Raw genomic sequence first — 11,463 nt, 5'->3', positions numbered from 1 at the left:
TATATATATATATATATTACTTTTGTTATTTCAATAAAAATTAAAATATTTTTTTAACGGAAAAATTATTTTATAAATGTCCATCTGGATTTACTAAATTACTTTCATAATTTAAATTTCTATTTATTTATTTTTTATGTATTTTTATGAATTATAATAATTAATTATATATATAATTTTACTAAAAATTTAAAAAAAAATTGAATTTTTTTTATTTTTAAAAAAACCAGTTGGAAGTCGCCATTTGGGAGTTGGCCTTCCTTGGAAGTCGCCATTCCAAATGGTGACTTGTAAGGTGAAAAAAATTTGAAAAGAAAAGGGGCATTTTGGTAGATTGTTTTAAAAAGGGGGTATATTGGTATATAAATTTCAGAAAAAGGGATATTGGCATTTTGGCAGTGAGAAAAATTGCCCACAAAATTAACTTCTCTCATTTGCACACCTAACAAAATTAACTTCTCTCATTTGCACACCTAACAAAATTAACTTCTCCCTTTTCTAATTTGGTTATCTCTAATCTATGTTTTGCTTTTTTTACTCTCTCTCTCTCTAAACAACAAACAATGCATGTGAGAATTTAGTGTACTCCTTTAAACATGAACTCTTGGGATCACTGACTTATTGTATCTTTAGAATCAAATTAATTTGAAAAAATCACGATGACATTGTGATTTTGTTGAAGTTTCAAAGTATAATTTAATTTTACAAAAGTTACATTGACACACTATGATTCTACCAAACCCTCACCAATTCAAACATATATTTAATATAAGCGATAAGCCTCTGGTAGTAACCTTGGCTTTGCCAATGCCACAAGTGGCTTAGCTTTGGTAGTTCCTCCATGAGATTCAGAGAGGTCAATGCTAGATTGATTGGGTGGCACACTCCAAGTGAATCCATGGAGCAACCTTGCAAATAGCATAATAGTCATTGAAGTTCCAAGCAGAATTCCTGAACACCCACGCCTTCCTGTGCTAAATATTAATGTGTCCAAACTTGTATCTGCCAAACTCAAATTAGAACCATTTTCTTTAAGATATCTTTCAGGTTTGAACTTGAGTGGTTCTTCCCAAACTCTAGGGTTTAGACCAATTCCTTGTCTCCTTAATATCACTTGACTATCTTTTGGGATAATGTAATTAGCAACCACAGTGTCTTTCATCGCAACATGGGGAATAAGGAAATCGCTAATCGGGTGAAGTCGAAAAGCTTCTTTGGCACAAGCCTTCACATAGTTTAGTTTGGGAAAATCGTATTCTTGCACCAACCTTTCTTTTCCAACTACACTGTCTAATTCTTCTATGGCTTTTTTAAGTAGCTCCGGTTGATTTATCATTTCAGCAAGTCCCCATTCGACTGCATTTGATGGATTATCAATGGCTGCTAGTGTCCAATCCTGTAAAATTTGTCTCCACAATCATTTTCAAGATAATAATATACGAATGTCAATTTTTAATAGCTTAACTCCTCAATTAAGACTTAGGTTGTATCTCGTATGCACAATTCAATTGATAACTACAAGGATATCAATATGCACTGGTTCGATTTGAATATAAGATTCCCTATTTCTATACTATTAAGGTGTATGAATCTAGCCACTAGCTAGGTTAGTAGATCCAAAAACAAAACTTTAGATTGTAGAAACACATTTACGAAATAGTATGACGATATTTTTTTAATAAAAATTTAAATAAATTATAAATTCACACAAAACACGTTAATAAAAGACTAAACTGTTCATTTAATCGCATTATCAATCTTTTTCTTATTTGATCCCTGAATTATAAAAACATAATATGTAACGACTATACGATTTTTATTTAATCAAGTTAGTTAAAAGGAGACGAGGGTAAGAAGAGTAAGATATGTATACCAAAACATTAGACTCAATTTCATGTTGAGTTAAAAGGGAATTGTTGTGTGCATCTTTGAGTGAGATGAGAACATCAAGAAGGTCTTCTTTCTTTATCTTTTTCCCATTCTTCCATTGTTGAATTCTTTCCTCAATGATGGGGTCATGATATTTCTTCATGGTCTTACAAGCTTTCTTAATTTTCTTTTTATGTCCATCCAAGTCAAGGCCTATTAAGCATGGCATGAAATCAGAAACAGAGAAAGCAAAAAGGCACTCTAACACAGTGAAAACTGCTTCTACATATTCTATTTCCATTAAACCAGGACCACCATCTTCATTACCATTTCCAAAGTACCTTATATTGAAAATCAACCTCCTAATGACATTCCCTGAATATTGTCGTGCCACATCCCTCACATTCACAAGGCCACCATTTTTTTTGCATTGATTGTAAACATAACGTACTAGATTATCAGCTTCTTTCACTCTTTTGTCATGAAGCCATTGATGCCTTAAAGGGGAAACTATTTCATTGCTAATTATTTTCTTCATTTTTTTCCATTGATCTCCAAATGGGCTGAGTGCTGTGGTCATAAATCCACCAATGTACTCGTTGGACCAACTAATGGGTCTTGAAGCAAAAATTGCATCTTGTTTTATAAAAAACTCACGTGCAATTTGAGGACTGCTGACTAGAATGACATGAATGTTACCTAAACGGATGCATGCAATTTCTGTGTTGAGGTCATTCATAATCTTTTGTATCCATCTATTTGTAGGCCTATTTGCCAACATCTCAGGAATGTTACCAACTATAGGCCAAGGTTTGGGACCTGGAGGGAGTGTAAACTTTTTAGATATACGAGTTTTCTGATGATTTAGTTTGAGGAAGATTTTGATGAGGAGTGTTAAGATAAATAACATTGGTATGAGTGACCAAAATAATGTTTGTGACAATTGATGAGAGACAATAGAAAATTCCATCGTGAGACTTTGTTATGTGATTCAAAATTCAAGGGAAATTGATAAATTATAAGTTTAGTATGTTGTTTATTTATATACTATTCACTCTAGAATCAAATATATACGAAAATAATATTTAAAAATTTGATTTATTTCATCAAAATTTTAAACTTATATATAATACATCAATTATAACATTTTTAATTTGTGACGCCATTGTTAAGATCAATTAATTGGTGATTGAACTAATTTTATATTAAAATATAAAGTTATTAAATGGAAGGTAAATGTAAATGCTTTTAGTTTTTTTTTTTTGTTTTGCAAAAGGTAGCTTTTGTTTTAAAAGTTAGGTTGATTGTGTGGACATGTACTGATGTACATACGTTAACTAGTCCCTACTTATATAAATAGAAAATAAGCTTTTATTTTAATACTTTGGATACTTGGAATAATTTTAGATATGTATACTTTGTTACAAATAGATTTTGTTATTACAAATTGCATTGAAAAGTATTACATTACAAAAGATATAAAATGAAGGAGATATAATAATAATTTATTTTATGAAAATAATAACTTTGGTAATCTAACTGTTGCTTGAATGTATTTTTTTTTTTCATATCAGTTAAGAGTTTTACATTAAATGAGATTAGATCTAATAAAATGTTTATAAGTGGTGGATAGTCTTTATCTTATAAATTGGTTAAGTAAAGTTGTGTTAAGTTCAATTCAAAATTTAAAATGGTATAAGTGTCTATCTAAAAACTATTGAGTCACTTGTTATAACTTTGGTAATCTAACTGTTGCTTGAATGTATTTTTTTTTTTCATATCAGTTAAGAGTTTTACATTAAATGAGATTAGATCTAATAAAATGTTTATAAGTGGTGGATAGTCTTTATCTTATAAATTGGTTAAGTAAAGTTGTGTTAAGTTCAATTCAAAATTTAAAATGGTATAAGTGTCTATCTAAAAACTATTGAGTCACTTGTTATCAGGTCATCGCTATCAGACCACTCGGGTTACGCCCATATATCCAATCATGAGTGAGAGGGGAGGTGTGATGAGTCTCATATTTAACGAGGTATAGTCTGATAAATAATTTATAAGTAGTGGATACTATTCACTAAAAAGTTAGCTTTATGGATTTGTGTTAGGTCAATCAAAATTCTAAGGTCGTGTCATTCAGTTTTAACAAGATATTTTAGTATTCTCTCAATTAAAGTATATTTATCTATAAATAAAATATATTATCAATAATCTATAAATTCTTTTCTTTAAATAATTAGCCTAATTACTAAACTCACACGCTTTAAATGTAGAGAATAAATAAATCCTGAGTTTGAACTCGAGCCTTTGTTTAACAATGTTTTTACAACTACCAATTGAGTTAGATATGGTAATATAGTGGGTTAGGGAAGTTTTTGCCATCTCCTCCCCACTCTGCTTCAATAAACCCACATCTGAAATGTGTGGGGGAAATATATATATATATATAAAGTAAAATTAAAAAGTTATATTTAATATATATAGCTACATATTTTTTACTATTTAAACAGGTGTGTAGAAAATATTAATGCTTGGTATTCGCAAGTGACTTTTAATTTCAAAAATATTCTGCATACAATTAATATGAAATTTTCTTGTCATTGTTAATCTAGACAGATGCCTGCATGTGCGAGATGTAATGACATATTTATCACCGATATCAGTTATACGTGTTATATATATGTTAAATTTTTCAAGTATAGGTTGTTAGACATTTATTTGTCTTAGCAATTTTTAAAATGATTTTTTAGATATATAGCACAATTAGAATCCTAAAAATATTCTGAATCTATATCGGCCTAAGAATTACGAAGTAACATCACTAAGAACTACTTAAATATTTTAATGAATTTTTAAGTTTTATGTAGTTGTTTTATATATTTAATTACTCTACAAATATTTTGATTTTGAATGTTTAAACTATTTTATTTATTATTTTAATTAAATTAAATCTATAATTGTTATTACTTTTAAATAGATTATATGAATGATACTTTGTCATTTATAATTATATATCAGTATATTTTAATTATATGAATTATATTTATGAATATCTTTCATTTTCATTTAAGATAAATTATTATTTCTTAAACTATCAAAATTAAATTAATGAAAGTGCAAAATAAAAGAAACCGTCGCAAAAAGTACATGGAGGTTATTATAAATCGTCGCAAGACCTTGGGAACAAAAAAAAAAGCTGTTTGGCGATGGTTAGAATGCTGCAAATTTTATTTCGATACGGTTTATAACCGTCGCAAATTTTTAGGTAGTTGGAATTTTTGCCAAACATCTGGCGACACACAAATCTACCACATTTGAAAAAACCGTTACAAATATCATATCATGGCTATTGAAAATCGCCGCAGATTATCATTTTAATTGTATATAATTTTTCTTAGTGCAACTTGTGTTCACACTGGGATTTTTTTTTTTCTACCTCACAGATTCCATTTCATATATTATTACTAAATTACATACACACTAATTTTAAAATAAATATATAATAAAAACAAAAAAACAATAAAAAAATCAAAAATCAAAAATCAAATAATGTATATATATGTAAAGGATGTTTTAGTAACATGCAATATATTAACCCATTATGATTTATTTTTTCTTTTTTTTAAAATATATTTTTAAATATGTATTATTATTATTAAATTAACTTTTTGTTGGTGGGATGACCAATTAATTATTGCCTGCAATTTTACTAATTAGTGTTAAATTTAAACATCAATTGATAAATGTAACTTTTAGTTAAAAAAAATAAGGTAATAGTTTAAAATGTTCTCAAATATAGCTAAGGGGATAGGTATCCATTGTTGCAAAAGTAATGTCAAATGTCAATTAAAAAATGTCCCATTTTCATTTGAGAAAGCAAAAAATATATTGGCCACTGTCAAAAAAACTAAAAGAATTTTAGGCAACTTTTTATCTGTTGTTAAAACAATAAATGTTGTAGTGATATATAATGGATAAATTAGTAATAACCACACAAAAAAGTTTATCCATTAATTATACTATCTATCTATATGAATATATATATATATATATATATATATATATATATATATATTTTGTATTTTCTTTATGTATGTTTTTTTATGTAAGTTTCTTTTAATATCTCTCAATTATCTCTATTTTCTTTATTTTTAATTATTTTTTCAAAAAAAAATTATTAGATCGAAAGTTTGTGTCATATGAGTAAATTAGAAATCATTTTATAGAAAATCATTTTATAGAAAATTATTTTACAAATTTTCGATCAGACAATAAATTATCTCTATGATTCATATAGATCAGACAGTAAATTTTACACATATTTAAAATCATTTGATATGTTATTAAAATGTATGAATATTGACGGTGTTCAATAAAAGTACATACGATGTTAATTTTTATATATTTTAATAACATATCAAATGATTTTTTATTTGAGCAATATTTTATATGTATGATCAAGGTCGTCTTAAATATTTTGGAGGTTGTATGTTCTAATCTTAAGAAGTGAATCCTGAATTAAAAAAAAATGAAATTTTAATAATTAAAAAAAAGTAAAATAAATTTTAGTTCCTATAAAAAAATCTCAATTTTTTAGTTCTTAATTTTTTTTATTAATTTTAGTCCTTAACTTAAAAAGTTTTTTTTGTAAACAATTATTTTTAATTCTTAAAATAATCCTTATAAAAATTAAAATAAAGATTAAAAGTGACAAATTCTTTTTATAAATTAAACTTAAAAAGTCATAATTTTATATAAATTAAAAATATATTTAACAAAAGAGAAATTCATCCCCCTCATCAATTGGGATCATATGTTGCTTGCACATCCCATAATCCACCGTGTTTATGATATACATTTTCGATCAAAATTAAAAAAATAAAAAACTATGAAAATTAAGAGAAATAAAAATAATTAATGAGATTGAAGGAGTATATAGTATTCATCACAAATGAAAAATAACATATACTTGCATGACACCGACATTCCCCTCACTAATAACATATTAACCTAAGTTTTTTAATATCATAATTAATAGCCTTAATGCACTTTTAGTATTTCTTTTTTACTCAAAATTAATTTTTAGTTATCTTATATTGTAAATCAGGTTTTTGTTCACTATATATATTTTATAACTTTTGAGATTTTAAGATCCCTTAATCTTTTATAATATTGGATGTTCATTAATAATGTGGTGCAATTATATTAGACAAAATGAATATATACCATTAATCAATATCTATTTCATTATTTTATTTTTCTTTGATAAAGCTTCACAATTTACAAATGCATTTTTATATTAATTCAATAAGTAAAGATTGTAAACAAAAAAATAAAAATGTTAAATACGATTTTATTTTATCTAATTTAATTGTGCTACATTACTATTAGTCGTTAATGATTACACCACATCATAAAATAAAAAAAATAAAAAAAAAGGACCAATAAAATTCACAAGTTGTAAACAAGAGACTAAAATCTCAGTTTTAGAAATAGAAGAATTGAAAGTTAATTATGAACAAAATAAATAGATTAAAAGTATATTTAAACTCAATCAATAATAATCTGGAATGAGTGCGTAAAAAATTAGATAGACTATTATTATTATTATTATTATTATTATTATTATTATTATTATTATTATTATTGTTATTGTTATTGTTATTGTTATTGTTATTGTTATTGTTATTGTTATTGTTATAAGGATATTGCTAATATGTGCCTAAAAAGCAGGTTCGGTCCATAATCTATGCAGGGTGGGATACTATATTGAATCTCGAAATTTTGAGAACTCTAAAATATGAGTGTTTCTTCTATCAAAATGGAATTTAAATTTTTAAAATAATTTATACACAATCAATATAAAATTTCCTCGTCAAAATCATAATTAATCTAAGGAAATACTCGAAGGTACGAGATGAAATGATATTCTTACCACTAATATCTGTTATAGGTTAGATTTTTCAAATATAGGTGGTTAGACATTTAAGGTCTTTAAAGACATTGTATAGTAAAGTTAGTACTTGTAAAACTACCCTATATTCCTAATTATAAGCTTTTATTAAGAAATTTGTTTCCTTAAATATATGTATTTATGCAAATTATTCATGCATCTTTTATTCTTTTTCTAAATCTACCCATATTAATACTTTACTAATTCATTTTAAAATATGAAAATTTAACATTAGATAACTATAATATTTTTTTCTTTTCAATAACAATTTTTCAGTTGTCTTATACACATCCGAGTGTTGTTTATTGTATGGCAAACATTTTTGCGCATGGAGACCTGAGTGGGGCATGCTACCTGCGAAAGATCAAAGATGAAATCCAGGTAGGGTGTGCCCCATGTGGGTTTAGAAGAACTTGATGTCAAATATCCTTTAACAATGGAATGTGTTCCGGTTGAAGGAAAATCAGTTAGTGGGGTAATGTTTACAGGGAATACAATTAGGAGTGTTGATGATATAAAAATTAAACTACCTTAATTTGGTTAAGTTATAAAAACTATTTTTAAATTAGGGCTTTTTTTTTTTCAATAACCCATTTTCTAAATAAAAAAATTATTAATCTACTCTCATTTCTAAAAAAAATACCATTTTTTTTCTCTCTTACAAAATCGCCTTTGCAAATGGCGACATTCTTAAGAAAGCTCGCGTTCGCAATGACGACTTCCTTAAGAAAGTCCGCGTTTGCAAAGGCGGCTTCCTTAAGCCATTTTTCAAAAAAAAAAGTTCAATTTTTTTTAAATTAAAAAGAAATTATATATATATATATATATATATATATAATTCAAAAATATAAATTTTAAATTACATAAATTGACTAGAGTTGTCTATAATATTTAGACAATGTTTTCGAGTATGATCAGTTAATCGACATAGTCCGCATTGTATTGGCACTTTTTCAATTAACTTCACTTTTTCATATTAAAAAATAATATGAAATTTGGCGATACACCTCGTTATCATATGGCTCGATATCGATTAAAATTGATCACATGACCGTTAACGATGTAATAGATTAAACCGTTAATTTATTTATATTATTTTATTTCTTCTTATGCATATATTACTAACAAACATGTTATCCAGCGGAATGAAAAAGTGATAACGAGGTGTATCGTCAAAAAAAAATGATAAAGTGCCAAGAAAATGCGGACTATGTCGGTTAACTAATCATACTAGAAAACATTGTTCAAATGTTACATGCAACTCTAGTCAATCTATGTAATTTAAAATTTGTGCTTATGTATTTTTATGAATTATATTAATTATATGTATATATAAATTTTTTTATTTGAAAAAAGAATGACTTTTTTTAAAAAAATGGCTTAAGGAAGTGGATTTTTTTTATATATCTTTTTTTTTTACACCAAAATATCCCACTCCCAATTAGTATTACGACTGCCCTACTTTTTAGGAGTTAGTAGGAGGTCGCTGGCCCAAGGTGCGACCAACTGAAGAAAGAAATTTTTTTAGACTTCGTTGGAGGTCACTAGCCTCCAACTAAATCTAGGAGTGATTTTTTTTCTTTTTCTGTTTTAATAATTATTATATTATTTTAATAATTGTTATTATTTATTTAATAAATTAAAAATAATTAAATTAATAAATAATAATAATAATAATAATAATAATAATAATAAATAATACAATAATGAATAATAACTATAATAATAAATAATAATTATAATAAACTATTATTATTATTAAAAATGATTATAATTAAAATTAATTAAAATTAAAAATAGTAAGTTATATTATAAATTTCAAAGAAAATACATTAAAAAAGAAGAAAAAAAATATATTAATAACATGAAACAAAATATATGAAATTAACTAACAAAAATATCTAGAGAAAAAAACATCAAATTTATATTATTAATGTCCACCTAAATGACTTTCAGTCCACATGTAGGTGGATTAGAACCACTACCACCTGCTTCCATATAATTTTGAGACTGAGGATTATACATAGAATCAAACACAGCATAAGCCGACTCATTAGTTGTGTACTGAGTTTCAAAAAAATTATAGAAAATCTCACTTTATGTTGGATAATCGGCTATTGGTATTTCTGGCACCAGCGGAACGTAATACTGAGTCAGTGGTGGATCATAACATGAAACTTCTGTAGGGACATGTAGGTGAGGTGATGATAGAGATGGTTGTGTGCTATGTTTTGTTGTTGTGGGATTGATTGGAAGTTCGACTGCACATAAGGATATGACGGTGGTTGCAAACGAGGATCACAGAGATATTGTTCGACATATATTAATAATTTGGTGTGTTGCCTAAACCAAATCATATATTATGTGTTATGGCATAAAACACCTTCTATGATCTTACTTTGGAACACGTAATTGTGACGCTTGTTCCAATGTTTAATTTCTTCCCTCCAAACCTAGTTCCAATTATCATCCACCACATGTCTCATGTCGACCTCATGGTACATTTTCATGTCCTCTGGTGGTTGTGGTATTTATTGATGGAAGCTGAACTGAAGTGTGATTCTATTTATATGATGTTTTTCAATAATATGATAATAATGCTGATAGGTACATGCAGTTCAATTGACAATCTCTTCTTCTGAAACTTCATGTTGGAACTTGAGATAAGGTCTCCAATAGAACTGGTGTTTAAAAAAAATTGTTAAAGTAATTATAACAAGTATAAAAAAAATATATTTAAAAAGTTCAAATAAATAGAAATGAATATATTACTTCCTTAACCATCATGTGATCAATTGTTTTTCGGTATCCTTTTATGTCGTTATGAGAAACTTTACCGATATTTAGACCACCAAAGGTAAATATGTCGAATATATTATGAAAAAAAAGTAGTAATATAATAAGCAGTTGGTTTTAAAAAATATATATATATAATTTATTTGCAATAGTTACCTTTGTGCAAGTGGAAATATCCATGCATTGGGTGGTTCTGGAGCGACACAAGACAAACGATATTATGCCCAATTTTGCAACAACAACGCACATCCTCTCATAGACATTGCATCAGGTTTCGTTGCAAGACGTAGTTCTCTATATAGTGTAGCTAAAACGACTGAACCCCAACTATACTGGGATGTTTTATTTAAATCTCCTAATAGTGAAAGATATTTTAAATGTACACGGTTGTTGGATTTGTCAGACATCAATAACCCTCCGATCATACGTATGATGTATGCTCGACAATATGTTTGTTTTTCTAATAATGATACATCTTCACCATCATCGTCAAACATATCATTGAACCACTTTAATTTAATAGAATTACCTTTGCTCCCTCAGGTGGGATAGCTCCTAAGTAATTTTGACAAACTTCTTTAACGATCACAAAATTTAAACAGCTAACAGAAAAAGCAGAAACATTTAATCCTAGAATGTAGTATACATCTTCCAAAGTTAGTGTGCACTCACCTACTAGATGATGAAACATGTGAGTTTCTGATCTACATCTCTCCACCATAGCAGTAATCAGACTCACATCTAGTTTATTATTATTATTATTATTATTATTATTATTATTATTATTATTATTATTATTATTATTATTATTATTATTATTATTATTATTATTATTATTATTATTATTA

The 11,463-nt window shown here is 26.7% G+C and overlaps 1 protein-coding gene across 1 annotated transcript; it reads right to left on the bottom strand.

Moving 5' to 3' along the window:
* Window positions 1–608: 608 nt before the first annotated feature.
* LOC101515486 (isoleucine N-monooxygenase 1-like) lies at window positions 609–2,877 on the bottom strand. The gene is made up of 2 exons (XM_004509375.4): window positions 1,874–2,877; window positions 609–1,396 (listed from the first exon to the last, which is right to left on the bottom strand). The coding sequence occupies exons 1-2, from the start codon at window positions 2,837–2,839 to the stop codon at window positions 764–766; spliced, it is 1,599 nt and encodes a 532-aa protein (XP_004509432.1). The 5' UTR covers window positions 2,840–2,877; the 3' UTR covers window positions 609–763.
* Between the last annotated feature and the right edge of the window lie 8,586 nt (window positions 2,878–11,463).

The sequence above is a fragment of the Cicer arietinum genome, chromosome 7 (assembly GCF_000331145.2).
Source record: "Cicer arietinum cultivar CDC Frontier isolate Library 1 chromosome 7, Cicar.CDCFrontier_v2.0, whole genome shotgun sequence".
In the NCBI taxonomy this organism is placed as follows: Eukaryota; Viridiplantae; Streptophyta; class Magnoliopsida; order Fabales; family Fabaceae; genus Cicer; species Cicer arietinum.
Note: the sequence above shows the minus strand (reverse complement) of the source record. Positions and strands in the feature narration are given on the sequence as shown.